Source organism: Macaca nemestrina, chromosome 17 (assembly GCF_043159975.1).
Source record: "Macaca nemestrina isolate mMacNem1 chromosome 17, mMacNem.hap1, whole genome shotgun sequence".
Lineage (NCBI taxonomy): Eukaryota > Metazoa > Chordata > Mammalia > Primates > Cercopithecidae > Macaca > Macaca nemestrina.
In genome coordinates this window covers 885628-904813 of record NC_092141.1, presented here as the reverse complement: position 1 = coordinate 904813, position 19186 = coordinate 885628, and the positions used below count along the sequence as shown (strand labels likewise).

General features: G+C 46.7%; 1 protein-coding gene across 9 annotated transcripts in view; it reads left to right on the top strand.

Annotated features, from left to right (window-relative positions):
- LOC105474265 (VPS53 subunit of GARP complex) overlaps positions 1-19186 on the top strand; it is a 182850-nt gene that overhangs the window by 88450 nt on the left and 75214 nt on the right. For 6 of the 9 annotated variants that reach the window (XM_071082064.1, XM_071082066.1, XM_071082065.1 and 3 more), the window contains 2 exons: positions 2465-2606; positions 18707-18811. In XM_071082064.1, coding sequence (XP_070938165.1) covers positions 2465-2606; positions 18707-18811 — 247 coding nt within the window. The remainder of the gene's footprint in view (positions 1-2464; positions 2607-18706; positions 18812-19186) is intronic. The other 3 variants (XM_071082067.1, XM_071082063.1, XM_071082070.1) reach the window with 1 other exon arrangement.

The following is a 19186-nucleotide window of genomic DNA, read 5'->3' as shown; positions in this document are numbered from 1 at the left end:
CAGCCTTAACCTCCCAGGCTCAAGTGATTCTCCCACCTCAGCCTCCGGAGTAGCTGAGATCGCAGGTGTGTGCCACCACACCGGCTAATTTTTGTGTGTGTATTTTTTGTAGAGACAAGAGTTTGCTATGTTGTTCAGGCTGGTCTTGAACTCCTTTTAATTCTTTGTTTGCAGCTACACTACAACAGTGTTGGTAACTGGTTCGTATTAGTTATGTATTTTTCCCCAGTGGTACACAGTTATATCTAATGCCAGGTGAAAAAGAGAAAAAAAAGCCCATATCTAAGCATAACTCAGCCACCTTCCCAGAATTCATGGTGGTCTTTTTGTTAAAATCATGGAAGGTATAGTCAAATTGCGTTGTTTTAAACACATCGTGGGGGACAAGTGTTTTAAGGGATATTGGCTTTTCTTAAAATAGATTTCATTTTTTAGAGCAATTTGAGGTTCCCAGCAGAATTGAGCAGAAGATACAGAGAGTTCCCAGGTGCTCCCTGCCCCATGTGCATAGTCTCCCCATGGTCAGCACCTTCCACCAGAGAGGTATATTTGTCACAGCTGATGAAGCTACACGAACACATCATCATCACCCAGGGTGATAGTCCATAGTTCATGGTAGTGTTCACACTTGGTGTTCATTCTGTGTGGCTTTTTTGTTGTTGTTTTAAGAGATGGGAGTCTTGCGGTGTTGCCCAGGCTGGAGTACAGTGGCTATTCACAGGCATGGTGATAGCACACCCCAGCCTTGAACTCCTGGGCTCAGGCAGCCCTCCTGCTTCAGCCATCCAAGTAGCTGCAAGTGCAGGTGCTCTCAGCTCCATTCTATGTGGCTGTTGTTCTAAGAAACACGTTGGGCCAAGCTTAGTGGTTTATGCCTAGCACTTTGGGAGGCCAAGGCAGGTGGATCATGTGAGCCTAGGAGTTTGAGACAAGCCTGGGCAACATGGCAAAACCCCATCTCTGCAAAAAATGCAAAAATTAGCTGGTCATGGTGGCAAGCGCCTGTATTCCCAGCTACTAGAGAGGCTGAGGTGGGAGGATTGCTTGAGTCCAGGAGGTCGAGGCTGCAGTAGGCCATGATCGTGCCATTGCACTCCAGCCCTGGGTGACAGAGGGAGACCCTGTCTCAAAAAAAAAAAGAGAGAGAGAGAGAGAGAGAGAGAGAAAGAGAGAGAGAGAAGGAAGGAAGGGAGGAAGGAAGGGAGGGAGGGAGAGTGGAAGGGAAAAAGGAAAAGAAAAGAAAGGAAAAGAAACACATTGACTCCTGTAGATTTAGAGAACCTTTTAGCCTTGGTTTAAGATCAGTTGAGATTGTCACCTTCTAAATCCCAGTTAACAAAATAAAGAGTGAGTTCCTTAAGAAACTGTTAGCTCATTCCTTTTAGCCTACAGTTCAGCAGACGTGCAAACCGGCTCAGTGAGAAATGGAGCCTGGGAGAGACTGGACGTGTGCCAGAGCCAGCACGTCTCTGTGAGTGCCAGTACCTGCCATTGCTGTCTTGGCTAATGGCAGTGTTGCTGCCAATTTTCTATTGTTAGAATTTTGGCTAAAATCCTACAGATACATCATTCTTAAATAAACTCAGAGACTCTTTGTTTGATTTCATCATTGATTTGTGTGGGAAGATGATAGCTTAGTCCTTACTAAGAACTCGCACGTCCCTGTTCACCAGCAACTGAGCGTCTGAGACGGAACGTCTGAGTGAGCTGCACCGGCGCTTCTTGGGCAGGGACCAGCTAAGCGTGCTTGTCACTTTTCCCGCAGCGATCCTGTCCCTGGCATGTTTCCAGGACTTACGCCATCCAGTTGAAGAGATGATTACTGGGCCCTTAGGAAGAGACAGGGGATTATAATTCAGTAATTAATGACTTGTGAAATTATATAGGATATATACACTAATAAAAAACTAGGTGCTCCATATGTATTATTATCCAATTCTTCAACAGTTCAAAGATACAGGCAATGTAGTAACCGTGAAAACAAATTACTGGTGGCTCCCGCCTGTCATCCCAGCACTTTGGGAGGCCGAGGCGGGCAGATCGCCTGAGATCAGAAGTTTGAGACCAGCCTGGCCAACATGGTGAAAGCCCATCTCTACTAAAAATACAAAAAAAAAGAATCATTTGAACCCAGGAGGTGGAGGTTGCAGTGATCGCACCACTGCACTCCAGCCTGGGTGACAGAGGGAGACTCCATCTCAAAAACAAACAAACAAATAATATATATATAAAATCCATAACCCCTGATTTTTTTTGCCTGGTGGATAATTTCACCTTAAAATTCTTGTTTAGAACATGTATTTCTACTCTCTAGATTTTAGACTAAGCTGGTAACAGACCTCAGGGTTTGAAATGACTACGTACGTTTTTTTTTTCCTGAATATAAGTTAAGGCCATTTACTTTGTCTTCTCTTGAATGAATGAGCAGTTTGTTTGATAGTATTCTTATCTCTTTGTTTTGAAGGACGGAACTTGCCAAGATTATGCGTACCAGAGCGAAGGAAATTGAAGTGAAATTGCTTCTTTTTGCTATTCAAAGAACAACTAACTTTGAGGGGTTTCTCGCAAAACGCTTCTCTGGCTGCACCCTGACCGATGGGAGCCTGGTAAGACCTTCCCTAGGGGGCTGCCAGGTGAAATCAGGGGGTTGGGTGGTTGGGATTCAGTGTTCACTGTGTGGTGACTCTGTCCAGTGGCTTCAGTGCGTACTCCCTCACTGCCGTGATTTCTCTGAGCTGCTGGGAACAGTGATGATAGAGAGCACTCTGTGTGGATTTATCATTTGTCTGTGATGCAGTACCTCATGTTTCTAGAATGCCCTGTCATCGTTTTTCCTAAGTATTGATCCCGTTTTACCGACTAGTAATTTTGTGGGTCAGAGGCCTTACTCGGTCACAAATACCTTATTACTTTATCAGCTGTCAGATTTGGTTACAATTAGGATATGTTTTTACTTTAGGGTTTACCTTTTAACATCTCTGGTGAGCAAACTAGGTCAATGAGTCTCTGTAAACCCCAAAGCCAGGTATACAGGCCTGGGGACTACACGCCTCCATTGGAAAGGTGGAACATAGTAGTGCCGGTTAAACGTTTGTCTCTGTGTAGTCAAAGACCAAGTCCAAATTTTCTCTCTGGAAACCTCTTCTTTTTGGCTTGATGCAGTGACTCACACCGGTAATCCCAGCACTTTGGCAGGCCGAGGCGGGATTGCTTGAGACCAGGAGTTCGAGACCAGCCTGGGCAACATAGCGAGACCTCATTGCTACAAAAAATTAAAAAAAAAAAAATAGTCGGGTGCACCCCTTACTCCCAGTGACTTGGGAGGCCGAGGCGGGAGGATCACTTCAGCCCAGGAGTTGAGGCTGCAGTGAGCTATGGTTGGTAACATAGTGACACCTTATCTCTAAAATAAAGAAAGAGAAAGGAGTAAACCTCTTTTTGGAGGTCCAGACTCCCTGCTAACACATCAATATGCTATCTTCAGATTTCCTATCCACTGGGAAACCAAGTGACTATGTTATGGTCATTTCTGTTTGCATCATTACATATGCGTAGACATTGAGCTCCTTGAATGCAGAAATTGTAGCTGGCTCATCTGTCTCCTCGAGTCGTGCAGAGTATACACAGAACCCATGCAGGCAGGAATGGAAAGGGAAAGAAGAAAGGAGGGAGGGAAGAAGATATCCACGTTGAGAGAATCATACCTTTGAATTTTCTTTTAAGTTAGATTTTGGGTTTTTTTAACTGCTGGTAACAATAGAGAAGCAATGTGATTTAGTAGAAAAGTCCTTGGACCTGCAATCGAGAGAGAAGATGCGTGGCCTAATCCCGATTCCACTGTAACGTAGTGAACTGCCTTCCCTGTTAAATGAGAAGAAAGGACTATCCTTTATTTATTTATTTATTTATTTATTTATTTATTTATTTATCATTTTGTTTTTTAGACAGAGTCTTGCTCTGTCACCCAGGCTGGAGGGCACTGGTACGATCTCGGCTCACTACAACCTCCGCCTCCTGGGTTCAAGCGATTCTCCTGCCTCAGCCTCCTGGGTAGCTGGGATTACAGGTGCATGCCACCACACCTGGCTAATTTTTGTATTTTCAGTAGAGACGGGGTTTCACCATGTTGGTCAGGCTGGTCTCAAACTCCTGACCTCAGGTGATCTGCCCACCACCTTGGCCTCCCAAAGTGCTGGGATTCCAGGTGTGAGCTACCATGCCTGCCTATTATTTAATAACAGAATATTAGTGAGACTACATAAGACATAAAACCCAAAAGCCATGAAAAAAAGTGCTGAAAGGTTTGACAACATAAAGAGAACAAAATTCTTTTGGAAAAAGAGACCAGAAACAATCAAGGGATTAAAAAACCGTTTAAGCTGGCCGGGCACGGTGGCTCAAGCCTGTAATCCCAGCACGTTAGGAGGCCGAGACGGGCGGATCACGAGGTCAGGAGATCGAGACCATCCTGGCTAACACGGTGAAACCCCGTCTCTATTAAAAAATACAAAAAACTAGCCAGGCGAGGTGGCAGGCACCTGTAGTCCCAGCTACTCGGGAGGCTAAGGCAGGAGAATGGCGTGAATCCGGGAGGCAGAGATTGCAGTGAGCCGAGATCTGGCCACTGCACTCCAGCCCGGGCGACAGAGCGAGACTCTGTCTCAAAAAAATAAATTAATTAATTAATTTAAAAAAAAAAAAAAAACAGTTTAAGCTGTATGACACAAACGATTAATACCTAGCACATATAAAGAACTCCTAAAAATCAGTAAGGAAAAGACAAATAACCCATTTGAAAAATGAATACAGAGTCAAACAGACGATTCACTGAAGAAATTCAGTTGGCTAATAAACATGAAAAAAAAGAAAACAGCATATTTTTCCTACATCAGGTTTACAAAAAGAAAAAAAATCAGGTTTACAAAAAGACTAACAGTACAGGATTTTAGTGCTAATATACAGCTTGATACCTTTTTGGTGCATAAATTGTCATTATCAGAACTTTCAGAAATGTAAATATGCGTGTCCTATCAAACAACAATGTTACATCTAAACCGGAAGTCTAAAAAAATCTGTACATGTAGAGGAAGATGCACGAAGAAAGAGATGAACTCAGCCTTAAAAGCAAAAGACTTGGATATGTCTGTAATGTTTATTATTGAAGAATGGTTAAATAAATTACGGTGCATCCATGCCGTGAGATGCTACACACAGTTTAAAAGTGGTGGAATGGGGGCCGGATACGGCAGCTCACGCCTGTCATCCCAGCACTTTGGGAGGTATAATGTCTTTTATGGAAAAAGTAAAAAGCATGTTTATGTGCGTAAATGTGTAAGAAAGAGGTCTGGAAATGGTAACAGTGGATGTCTCTCAGGAAGAAACTTGGAGTGAGAGTATGTAGAGAGAAGCAAAGAAATATTTTTTTCCATTTACTCTGGTATAGTTTTTTGGAAATTTTCTTATACAAATGCATTTACATACTTTATGTGTACTTTAACAACGTTATTTTTCAATTGTTTTAAAATGAGAGAGATGGGCCAAATCAGTGATTTCCAGATCCTTTCTTGTAACAAAATCTAATGTAGAGGCTGGGTGCGGTGGCTCATGCCCATAATCCCAGCACTTTGAGAAGCTGAGGTGGGAAGATCACTTATGGTCAGGAGTTTGAGAGCAGCGTGGCTATCACGACTAAAACTACAAAAAATTAGCCAGGTGTGGTGGTGGGTGCCTGCCAAGATTGCACCACTGCATTCCAGCCTGGGCAACAGGGCGAGACTCCATCTCAAAAAAAAAAAAAATCGAATGTAGAATCCGAACACAATAGCTACCGTGCTTTGAACATCCACTTGGTGACCCACAGTATACTAAGTGCGTTTACCTACAGTCAGTCACTCTGCTTCATCAGCCATAGGAAGTAGGTGCTATACTCATTTGAAACTTACCCTAGGCCACGGAGCTAATGTGTAAAAACATGAAACTGAGCTACTGTGATTGAAGCAGGGGCCAGGCTGGGACTTGGACCTGGAGTCCCACTCACTTGTTCCCCCTTCACCTTTGTCACCTTCTCTAGCTCCTACCCTTCTGGTCCTAAAACCCTGAGACTTCAGTGGAATTCTCTCTTTGTCCCACAAGGCCAGCCTCAGAGTAGGTGGCGCAGGTGAATCGGGCTGGTCTTTCAGGCAATGGACTGCAGAGTGGTGGTGGCAGCAACCCAATTTTGAGGCCAGACCACAAGGTCCTGCCTACGTGGGCTCACTCATGACTTTGTTAAAATAAAATGCAACTGAAACCACAAAATACTCTTTCTTCCTAGTTGGCACATCAAAAATATGTATACTTCCCTGCTTGCTGACTAATGTTCAATATTGATTTCTTTTTAGTAACAAGGGGGAAAACGGTCACAAACCAGATGAAAATAGCCTTAAAGAAAGTGCAGGTCAGAAAAGGAAGTATTAGCGGGGCATGGTGGTGCACGCCCGTAGTCCCAGCTACCCGGGAAACATTAACAGGCGTGGTGGTGCACGCCTGTAGTCCCAGCTACCCGAGAAATATTCGCGGGGCATGGTGGGGCATGCCTGTAGTCCCAGCTACCTGGGAAATATTAACAGGGTGTGGTGGGACATGCCTGTAGTCCCAGCTACCAGGGAAATTTTAGCAGGGCATGATGGTGTACCCCTATAGTCCTAGCTACCCGAGAGGCTGAGACAGGAGGATCGCTTTAGCCCAGGAGGCAGAGGTTGCAATGAATTGAGATTGCACTACTGCACTCCAACCTGGGTGACAAAGTGAGACCATCTCAAAAAAAAAAAAGAAAAAGATAAGGAAGTAGGGAACAGAGATCCCACTGAAGGAATCGTGCGTTTCTCCTGAGAAGTACAAGGTTGGCTTTAGCAACCTCCTGATTTCCTCTTGCTGGCTGTCCTCTCGGACCTTCCCAAGCCATGCTTCTGCCTGGTTTCAAGTACAGATACGTGCGGCACTGGATTCAGCCCTACAGAGGTCTGCCGGGGACAAGCGTGAGGTTTCAGCATTGAGCACAGGCCCCACCTGGGAGTAGCCCCCTGAGCTCCCATGGCCTCTGGCTGGGCAGGGTCCGGAGAGCGTCAGGACAGGCTCTGTGAGCTGGTAATCCAGATAACCGATGGGAAATAGGTCCCAGTGAAGGATGCTTGAATGACGTTCTTGCCAAGCCCTTGTTTTGTGCCATTCTTCACCCTCTCTGGCTGGGCCCTACGTCCTGGTGATTTTTCTTTTACATTTAGGGAGCTATAGGACCATGGAGGAACAAATGGCTCTGTTGTATCCGAGGACCAGGGTAGCCTGTGAACCTGGGTCTGTCCCAGGACCTGTCTGAGGAAAAATCCCCCAGAGGCCAAAAGCGCTAAGGGAACGAGGGCAGGGAACGAGGGCAGGGAAGGCCCTCCTGGACAGGCTGAGGCTGCTGAACAGGGTAACCACGTAGAGACCGTGAAAAACTGAAGGAGCTTACTCAAGTTCGCAAAGACAATGCTGTATTGAAAAACACAGGTACAGGCCTGTCAGAGCGGCAGTTGGCCAACTGTCAGCCACCTTCTGTCCTGGGAGGACAGGGCTGGGGGTACTGGTGGCTCAGGCCTGAGCTCGCTCAGCCAGAGCCCAGCTCCTGGACCAGAGCCCAGCTCCTGGACCAGAGCCCGGTGTCTCCTGGCCGAGGCGGTGCTCTGGGGTGGTGGTCAGGGGTCAGCTAGGAGCACTTGAGCCTTTTCCCCCAGCTCCTTCCTTTTTGGTGTTCATATTTGAAATGTTTTGGCAGAACCGGTCTGCAAGGCATCCCCTCTTCATTGTTCAGTTGCTCTCGTCTCCTATCAAGTTTGCAGAGTGTCAGGTTATAAATCCGTAGCCGGGAAAGCCCGATGAGTACCATGAGTTCTTTCTTTCCCTCTCTATTGAGTCAGCTGTCAGCTCTCCTCGCCACAGATTCCTCTAAACCCTTCAACTTCTTTAATTCAACCTCGTCCTCCAGACCCTATTCTTTGTGTCAGGTATCACGACCTGGCGATTATTCTGCATTCCAATTCCTGACAAGGGCTGTCCGATATCCTTCAAGGATTTTCTCTTAAAGATAAGTTTCTAGGAGGCAACAGAAGCCCTGTGGCCACTTCATCCAGGTGGGCCGGGCCTTGAGGAATCGGTTCACTGCAGCTCTGCTGTGAGGAGACGTGAAGGCTGTGGCTCTAGGTGATGTTCACACTGGGCCTGGTCCCCACCATCATCTCACTGTGGGCCTTGCACAACCTTCTTCACCTTTATTCTGCGACCCTCAATGGCAGGGACCCTGGTGAATTAATCGTGGCTACCGACCATGCTCCCAACACAAAGCAGCCTGGGCAAGGCTGGGAGTTCCAGCTGTCCTGACCCCCGGTCTAGCTGCTGGGGGCCCTGCCTGGAGATTTGCTGCTCCCTGGCCCCTGGTCCCTTCCCCATGCTACCTTGCTTTCAGGATACACTCTTTGGAAAGTCCTTTTTGGCTACCATTTTGTTTCAAAATACCAGAATAAATTATGAAATGAACCAAGGTATATCTTGATACCTTTTGATATATGCCAAATTTTATAGAAAGTTGCTGAATTCCTCAGAAAGGTACCACGAAACAGGTGATGTCAGCTAAGGAGCCAAAATGTCCAGAGACTCTCCCTTGCTGCCCCTCCCAGGCCATACCTCATCCCCACGCTGCCCCCACCGCCGCCCTCACTGTATCAGTCAGGACCTCTCCAGTCCTTGGCGACAGTGAAACAGTGAGGATGAGCTTGAGGGTGTGGCCAGCTCGCCAGGAAGACCCACCACAGCTCAGCGCCTCCTGACCCATCATCCTTTGCTCTTTTTCAAGAGCTGTGACTTCAACATCTGATAGAACTTTAGACTGAAAGAGCCTCAGGGACAGGGTTTGTTGCTTTTACCGTACTTGACCAGTTTTACGATGTCCTGTGCTGTGACTATTACCGGAGGAGGTGAGCTGCCTGTGCTTTTCCCAGTTGCCTCAACTTCTGACCCTTTAGGAGGAATTCAAGATAGTCTGTAAATTAAAATGCCTTGAAATTAAAAGAGAATGTCTGGCTATGACGTAACTGTATCCATATGCATTGTTAGTGACTTGATGATTAGATTCAAGGTGAACAAATTACATTCAGCCTTCTGCTGGAAGCAGAGTAGATCGGATTAGGTTTTTATAACTGCTTCACTGGAGGGTTTTTTTTTTTAAATAAAATAAAAAATTTTCCCATTTTATGCAGCTGGATTTCCCTTCGTCTTGACCATTGCATACGTTGCCTTTTGAAAGAGACTTGTCCTTTGGCTTATAGGGGTCCTTTTAATATACATGTATACTTACGTTGTAAAGACAGAAGCTAGATAGGTATAATTGTCAACCGTGCAATTTGAGCATAAGAGCATATGTAAAAGGCTCACGACTCATGAAAGCCCACCCGGCGTGTCTCACTCTACGCCTTGGCCTTCTGGCAGCTTAATACCTGCGTGAGGGAGGCTGTGTGAGGAAGGGGGCAGGTTTCCCAGCTCTGCCACGGCTTGAGGATGTCGGTCTCTGACAGCGACAGCTTCCCCCACCTGATGCACTCCCTTCAGTGTTGGAAAATATTTTATGGATACTTTACTGGTGCTAAAGAAGTGTATTCGTCCATTTGAATAATATCCTGAGGGACGATTAACTTTTGTTTCTGAGAGGAGAAGAATACAGGATCAGGATAGAAAATTTGGAAAGTATAGGCGAGAATAGAGAAGCAGGGAAAAAAAGTCATCCAAATCAGAGATGAGGATTTGGGTATATTCTTTCTATGCATTTTACACAGTTGAAATTGTATTCTTTAAATACATTTTTCTCTGCTTATTTTGTTTTTAAAATTGAGATGTAACTCATGTCACAAAATGTCACATGAAATTTATTGTTTAAAATATACAGTTCAGTTGATTTTCATATATTCACAAGATGATGCCACGATCCCAGCTGTGCAAGTCCAGAACATTCCTGTTACCCCAGAGGAAATCCCTCCTTAGCAGGCAGGACCTTCAAGTTCTCTTTCCCCAGCCCTGGACAATTAGGAATCGACTTTTGTCTTTATGGATGCCTGTTCTGGACACTTCACATAAATGCTACAATGCCTGGTTTTTGTGTCTGCCTTCCCTCCCTCTAGACAGTGTCTGCAAGCCTTACCCATGTTGTGGCGTGTGTCAGCGCTGCATTTTGATGGCCGAATAGTGCACCATTGTGTGGGTGATGTACATAGCGAGCCTAACCCATGTTGTGGCGTGTGTCAGCGCTGCATTTTGATGGCCGAATAGTGCACCATTGTGTGGGTGATGTACATAGCGAGCCTAACCCATGTTGTGGCGTGTGTCAGCGCTGCATTTTGATGGCTGAATATTGCACCATTGTGTGGGTGATGTACATACTGTTGTCTCTTCATCAGCCGGTGGACATTCAGGTGGTTTCCGCCTTTTCACTGCGTGAATACCGCTGTATCTGTGCAGGTTTTCACTGCGTGAATACCACTTCCATAGTGCTGGGATTATAGGCATGAGCCACCATGCCCGGCCTTTCTAACTTCTTTATATATTCTGTCGTATATCAGACATATGATTTGCAAATGTTTTCTCCCATCTGTGGGTTGTTTTCACTCTCTAGATAGTCATTTCACAGGATTTCAGTTTTGATGAAGGTTAATTATCTTTTTGTTCTTGCTTGTGTTTTAGTGTCATATCCAAGAAACTATTACGTAATCCAAGGCTACAAAGACTTACCTAGGTTTCCTCCTAAGAGTTTTATAGTTTCAGCTGCTACATTTATATCTTCCATCCATTTTGAGTTATATCTTTGATCTATTTTGAGTTAATTTCTGTGTTAATTCACACACACATATGAAAATATGCTTCATATGTCACAGCTTAAGTTCTTTCTCAACCACAGAAAGAGTTTATTCTGTAGATACTCAGTAATTTCCCCAATTATTCTTTTCTCAAAGGACCCTTAGTTTTTTCTCACTTTTATAAATAGGGCTATATGAATATTTTTGTCTACTAATTTTATATACTTTTGAGATTATGTTTTTCGTCTTTTCTCTTCTCTCTTCTCTCCTCTTCGCTGTCTCTTACCCAAAGGAGTAAGATGATTTTCTTACGACACTAGTGGAATTATCCGGTGAAGTTGTGAGCATTTTCAAGTTTCAGCCTCTGCTTTAAACTTCTTTCTGTTCATCTTCCTTTCTGTTCTTCCAAATGTAATTAAGATCGAGAAGAAGTGGTGCCTCCTTGTTTCAGTGCATCTCACAGTGTTAGTGTGCCATGCCTAGTATGAAGGGGTAGCTCTGCCAAATAGAAAAAGCAAAGCAATCCAAATTCTTTTATTTTTAATTACACATTTCTACTTCTAAGTATATGCCCAAGGGAATTAAAAACATATGTTTGTACGTCCTACACAAATGTTCATGGTAGCACTATTCCCAATAGCCAAAAGGTAGAAACATCAACAGACAAGGAATAACCAAATATTCTCCGTACAGTGGAATATTATTCAGTCATAAAAGGAATGAAGTGCTGATGTGTGCCCTAAGCTGGGTGAACCTTGAACATACCGTGCCGAGTGAAAGAAACCAGACACAGACGTCACACATAATATGATTCCATCTACATGAAATATCCAAAGAGGCAAATCCATAGAGGCAGGTGGGGCTGGGAAGGGGAAGACTGGGAAGTAACAGCTTCCCAGGAACGGGTAAGGGTTGCTTTTGGGGGTGAAAAATGTTCCGGAATTGGTGGTGATGGTTTCACGACCTTGTGAATGTCCAAAAACCACTGAATAGTAAATCACTTTAAAATGTTGAATTTTATGTTATATGAATTACATCACAATTTAGAATTAAGGGCTTTAGAAAATAGTGTATGAGTTTAGTTATAAATCATCTTTTCTCTTCAGATAAATATTCTGTCTACAAAAAAAAAAAAAAAAAAAAAATCAGCAGTGGGGCCAGGCATAATGGCTCATGCCTAAAATCCCAGCACTTTGGGAGGCCGAGGCGGGCAAATCTCTACGGCCAGGAGTTTGAGACCAGCCTGGGCCACGAAGACCCTGTCTCTACAAAAAAAAAAATTTTGGGCCGGGCGCGGTGGCTCAAGCCTGTAATCCCAGCACTTTGGGAGGCCGAGACGGGCGAATCACGAGGTCAGGAGATCGAGACCATCCTGGCTAACACGGTGAAACCCCGTCTCTATTAAGAAATACAAAAAAAAAAACTAGCCGGGCGAGGCGGCGGGCGCCTGTAGTCCCAGCTACTCGGGAGGCTGAGGCTGGAGAATGGCGTGAACCCGGGAGGCGGAGCTTGCAGTGAGCTGAGATCCGGCCACTGCACTCCAGCCTGGGCGACAGAGCGAGACTCTGTCTCAAAAAAAAAAAAAAAAAAAAAAAAATTTTAACGAGCAGGGCATGGTGGTGTGCACCTACATTCTCAGCTATCGGGAGGCTGAGGTGCAAGAGTCACCTCAGTCCAGGAGCTCCAGACTGCAGTGAGCTGCGACCGCACCACTGCCCTTCGTCCTGGGTGGAAGAGTGAGGCTGTGTCTCAGAAAAAGAAAAAAGAAAAAGAAAAAGGAGCTATACATGCCTATTAAAAACTCAAATAGAAAAAAATATTTTAAATAAACATCTCTTCTTAACTACTGTATATCCCTCCCCCAGAGGTATCCACACTGTTTAATACTTCGGGGTGTATTTTTGGCTCTTCTGCAAGCATGCTTGCGCACATATGCCCAGTGCCGCCCATGTTTCTGAAGAGGATTGTACTGAGGGCCTTTCATCTTACCAGCGTTTACCCACAGAGACTTTTCAAGCTCCCTCTTTGTACAGGGCCTTGGAAAAGATGAGAAATGGAATCGGGAGGGCACGTAGGATCTAGTAGGAGAGAGAAATCTGCACGTAACTGTCACAGTGTCAGTGGACATGGCGGTAGCAAGAGCGTGGCCCCAGAAATGGTGGACGCCAGGTGTGTGTACCCTGGGCTTGCAATCTGGACTGTCAACCAAAGCCCCCCCAGTTATCTCTTTAAGGACAAATTAGGAATTGGGCTGCAGTAAAGCATTTATGGCATGAGAAATGCAGACATGGAGGAACTTTCATCTCACAAGTGAAAGCTTTCTGCTCTAGGGAAAGGAAGAGAGTCTGAAATTTCAGAGTTTCTTCTTTGATAATTGGACGTGTCCAGCTAGGGCCTCACACAGGGATTTGTGTAGGCAGATGAGATACGGGTGTACAGCTGACTGAAGCCAGACTTTCCCTTCCTGACAGTGAATTAGACAGCCTGACTGTCCTGTGGCCTGAACTGTTTTGAAGGTGCTGGGAATCCCCGGTGATTTAATCAGTAGGAATTAACTTGCTATATGAAGAATTTTGCTTTCCTGTATCGGCTTGAAATCAACTGTCATCATAGCAAAAAGAATGAATTCTTTCAAAATTGGAAAGTCATTCATGTCTTGGAAAATTTTTGGCTTTATTTAGCAGCCTCAGAGTTCATGAAATATGTCATTGAGTCACTGACAATCTAAACCCCCAGTTGTAATTCTCTGTGGCCCGTGACCGCTGCAGAGCAAGCCTGAGAAGCGTGATCTGTATGGCTCTCGGCACAGACGGCTGCGTTATGCAGTGAGCGCTCCCTGCTAGGACTTGTCTTTGATCTTAGCAGTTAATCCGAGCAGTCACGTAGCCCCCAAACTGCGGGAATGCATATCCACACCTGAGGGTTTTGGGACTTTTGTCAATGGGGAGGTGGGCGGTACGTGCGTGGTTGCAGACTAGGGAAGAAAGGAGCAGCTCAGTGTGCCTTTCCACTTAGAAAGTGCAACGTTGATGGGCCCTTTGCTTTCATTTCTTAGAGAGATCCCAAAGAGACAAAATAGTTGGGACAAGGTTCCACTTACGGTTAACAGAAATTCTTTTGACGAGACTTTTAACGCTGCGTGCCCGCGTCTGTCTCTTCTGTGAGCTGCTGTATTGAGAGAAGCACAACGGTCACGCCTCATGTCCCGGCTCACCCTATTAGCTGCCGCTGAAAGCTCGCCCTTGCTGAGCCTCGCCCTCTGTGCCAACAGCACGTTAGGCCGCCGCGTATATTCAGTCACGCGTTGCTTCACGGCAGGAATACGTTCTGAGAAATGCATCGTTAGTTTCATCACTGTGCAAACCTCGTAGAGTGTGCCTGCTATAACCTACTCCAGCTGCCCCCAGCCTTTTTGGCACCAGGGACTGGTTTTGTGGAAGACAGTTTTTCCACAGGTGGGGCTGGGGGTGGGAGTTAGGGGAGGGGGATCGGGGGATGGTTTCGAGATGAAACTGTTCTGCCTCAGATCATCAGGCATTGGATTCTCATAAGGAGTGCACAACCCAGACCCCTCCAATGAGCGGCTCACAGCAGGGTTTGCCTGAGACCTGACAGGAGGCGGAGCTCAGGCGGTCATGCTCACTCACTGCTGCTCACCTCGTGATGTGTGGCTCGGTTTCCTTATGGGCCGTGGACTGGTGGCCCCGGGGTTGCAGACCCCGGCCTACTCCATCGTCTGACTCCAGTATAATCTAGTGGAACCGCCGTCGTACCGTGGCCCGTCATGGGTGGAAACATGATGGTGTGGCACGTGACTGTGGCGCTCACTCCTGCCGCGCACGCCTCATCCCATCCTCATGGCAGCCATACGAGGTGGGTATTCCTGTCCCTTCACATTGCAGGTAGGAGAACTGAGGCTGGAAGTTAAACAGCACACCCCATGGTGGTGGAACCTGGACTCGAACCCAGGTCTGTCAGATCCGGAGCCTGTGCCTTGCCACTACACGAGGGTGCCCCATCTCAGTTAAGGCACTGTCAGCTGTGCAGTTGCTTGGACCAGAAAGTGGGTGTCCCTTCACTCCTTTCGTTCCCTCACCCTCGTTCTCACTCTCAGCAAAGCCTCCTGGCTCTGCCTCCTAACTATGCCCCACATCTGACGGACGCTTTTTTCTGTCCTCCATCACCAGCTTAGTCCGGTTCCCCATCAGCCCTTTCCCGGAACACTGTAGCAGCCTCTTAAATTGGGCTTCCTGCTGTCACTATAATCCGTTCCCCCACAGCAGTGGACTATTTTTAAAATCCAAGTTAGATCACATCACTTCCCTCTTGAAAACCACCAGCGACTGCCCAATTGCAGTGAGAAGAAAACCGACCCTTACCATGGCCCACAAAAGGCTCCCTCTTACCCCAGGCCCCACCCCTCTTACCCCAGGCCCCCGTCTTCCTTTCTGTCCCTCAGACTCACCAAGTGCTTTCCAGCATCTCCACCAGGGCTCCCTGCTGAGAACACCCTTCCTTGGGTTTTGCCTGAGCAGTTCCTTCTTACTCAGCTCAGCCGTCATCTCCTCAGAGACCTTTTCTGACAACTCCGTGTAGACGCACTTTCCCACCCTCATCCCCAGCTCATCCCACTCCCTGAGTTTTCCTCTCACCACTGCAGCGCCACCTCTAATCCGTCTTCCTCACTTGCATCCCTGGTGCGCCCGAGAGTGCCTGGAGCAGAGTAGATGCCCAGTACATCATTGCTGAGTGAGTGGCAGACACATGCTGTTCCCTCCGCCCTCCACCCCTCACATATTTAACTCTGAGGCATCCTTCAGCTCTGGCTCAGACCTCCTTTCTTTAGGGAAGTCTCCTGCGGCCCTCTGTTGCACGTTTCCATGATGACCGCTTTTCCTTCGTGGCCCTTCTCGCCGTTTGTGTGACTGTTGGATTGAAGGCTGTCTCCCCCAGCAGACTCTAATCTCCATGAGGGCTGAGGCTGGCCTGTCTTTCTCACTGCTCTACTCCTAGGGCCCAGCATATCCCTTTGTTGAGTGGATGAGGGGAGGAATGAATCACTTTTCCTGTACTAACGTGGTCCACATGTGGAAAGTATGTGCCACATATGAGTGAGCTGGGAGCTCCTTGGTGTCCACAACTCCCCGCATTTCATCAGAATGTTAATAGAGGCCGGGCACGGTGGCTCACGTCTGTAATTCCAGCGCTTTGGGAGGCTGAGACAGATGGATTGCTTCAGGTCAGGAGTTTGAGACCAGCCCGGGCAACATGGCAAAACCCCATCTCTACAAAAAATACAAAAATTAGTTGGGTGTGGTGATGCGCACCTGTAGTCCCAGCTACTTGGGAGGCTGAGGTTGGCCCGCACTCACCCTACCCCCGATGGTGACACTGAGCGAGTGGCCCGCGCTCACCCTGCCTCAGATGGTGCCTGCTTCTTCAGTGCTGCCCGTGACTTCTTCCTACCTTCTCCGTTTTCTTGATGCTTTATGCCAGCGAGAGTAAAGCCCAGGAACATCCTCAGTCCACCTCACTGACATCTGCTGTTTGCCATGATTTCCAATCACACCTTACGTTTTAAAAATGAGGCCCACCTTTATGTAATTGTGAGGTGCTGTTATCAACCCAATAGACTTAGCAATAGATGAGGGGCATTTAGCTCAAAAACTCAGATTCTGTGTCTGTCACTGAATGATTTTGAGCAAAACTTTTAACTTCAGTTAGCCGACTAGCTTTTCACATCTACAAGGGACCAAGACTTGGAATCACAGTGACTCAGCTCATCAGCGTCATCCCAGAGCCCGCTGTTAAGCCAGTGGAATCGGGAAGCTAATGCTGTTACCTAACTTAATTTTTTTATGGTTGTTGAAGATTAAGCTTGGTAGATTCCCTTTCTTACTATTCCTGTCTCTCTCTAAAATATCAGCAGCCCTTAAGAAGACAATTTAAGCTTGGAGATATTGTATTCTAAAAAGAGCTGTAAGTTTTTAAGGATTTTTTTCTCTCATGTTAGGTAAAGAAACCAAAGTTTGGAGTGTGCAAATGTGAAATACTTGCTTGGGTGTTAGACCATATTGTTTCTCACCAAGATACCACAAAAATCATCATCTTACTACTGATTACCTCGAGCTAATGCCGTCACCACAAGGCTTTGTCGTGCACCGAGGCTGTATCTGTCCACATCAATTGCATCCAAGTGTTTTGGCCAACAAATAAGCAGTTTAAATGACTGTAAACCAAAACCCAGACGCAGGTGTAGTGTTTTTGTGCAAGGTATTTATGTTATTTTATTTATTTATTTATTTATTTATTTATTTATTTATTTATTTATTTTTGAGACAGAGTCTTGCTCTGTCACTCAGGCTAGAGTGTAGTGGTGCCATCTCAGCTCACTGCAACTTCCACTTCATGGGTTCAAGCAATTCTTGTGCCTCAGCCTCCTGAGTAGCTGGGATTAAGGCACCCGCCACCACGCTGCTAATTTTGGTATTTTTAGTAGAGACAGGCTTTCACCATGTTGGTCAGGCTGGTCTTGATCTCCTGACCTCAAGTGATCCGCCCGCCTCGGCCTCCCAAAGTGCTGGGATTACAGGCATGAGCCACCGCACCCAGACTTTGTGTAAGTTTTGGTTTTACTTTTTGTTTGTAATATCTTCAGATGGTGTCGTGGCACTTGGCAAAGTTATTCATGCTATAGTCCATCTGCTGTCCCTTTTGGCTTAGGGATTAATTCAAGTCGACCCACTGGTGTTGGCTAAAATACCAAGTACATTTCGAAACTCCCTCTCCATTAACTTCTTGTCTCCAGAGAGCCATGCCTTGCCCCATTCCCTCATCCCCAGCACCAAGCAGTCTCTCTTTTCTGTTTGTCCATTTGGCCTCCTTTCTGCTAAAGCCTTCGCCTCCCAGGCATAAACAACATCTCTAGGTGAAAACTGTAAAGGAATTCCAGAGAGCTGCCTTGATTCTGTAGTTGTACTGGAATTAACGTCGTCAGCGACCCTTGTATGTATCCTGTACTGCTTCTGGGTTTCACATTTGATCCTCCAGATAGTCCTGTGATTGCACCCGCATTCTGCAGATGAAGTTACTGAGGCTCAGGGAAGCTGGGTGGTAGGGCCAGTGCCGCACGGTTGGAGCTAAGCTACCATGCCTCCTGCCTGCAGCCTTCCCGCTGGCCCATGGTTCCTACTCAGTGATGTGTTTTGAAATAGTGGTCATATTTGGAAGCTGAGAAGTCGATTTTCTCAAGGAGATTTCTGTTGTGGTGGTTGTAATGGGGCTTATTTGGGAAGAGACGTCTGTTAATCTGGAACACATGAGATTAGCTTTGTAGTTTGTTCTTGCATTGAAATCCGTCTGGCACTTTGATTCGTTTCTGTTTACTGAGGCCCTGCTACGTGCCAGGCACCGAGATGGGATGGGGAACAAGACAGACATAATCTCTGGCATCCTGGAGGCCAGAAGGGAAAAGACAAGTAATGGGCGACTGCCGTATTTTAGTAAATGCCTGGGTAGGGGCATGTAGCGTGGTTTGGGAACACGTGTCAGGGACGTCTGACCCAAACCTGACTGGTGGGAAAGACTCCCGCAGAACGGAGTTCCGGTGTGAGGACTGAGGACGCGTGAGTGTTTTCGCCAGATTCGAGCTGGGGCAGGGTGGTCAGGGGGGTTTCGGGAGGACGGGAAGCAGCGTGAAGGCCTGGAGGTAAGAATGTGGTCTGGGTGGCCTCAGCCCTTTATTAGATCAGAGTGCATGACTAGCTGTTGGAGACACCTGGAGAGAGCAGATCAGTGGGGAAAGCTATTGAACACGCTCAGAAAACACTCTCCTTCTCGTCTCTACCTAGCAGAAAAAGCTTGAGTCTCCACCCCCATCTACCAATCCCTTCCTGGAAGATGAGCCAGCACCAGAGACGGAGGAACTGGCAACGGAGAAAGGAGATTTAGATCAGGTAAGTCTGGTCCGCGTCACCACGGGTAACCACCTCATGTGCGTTTCTAAAAATGGGTCCGCTTGCTCCAGATACGATCCTTTGACTGTTGGCCACGTTCAGAGTTGACAGCTGTTGTGGTCTTTACAGAAGGCCTTTATCTGAAAGTGCGTTTAGAAAACTCCACCAAAGGGCAGACTTCCCTGCCCCCCGTCTCTGCTGCTGCAGAGCCCGGCCGCCGGGACACAAGCAGGCTTCATTAGCCACTGGCTGGGGCCAGAAGAGTTCTCCTCTGCCTCATTCAGCATCTCCTGAACTTGTCAGCTCAGTTTTCGGTCTGACTGTCACCTGGCACAGTGATGATGTGAGAGGCTGAACAAGCCCCGGGAAGCCCGC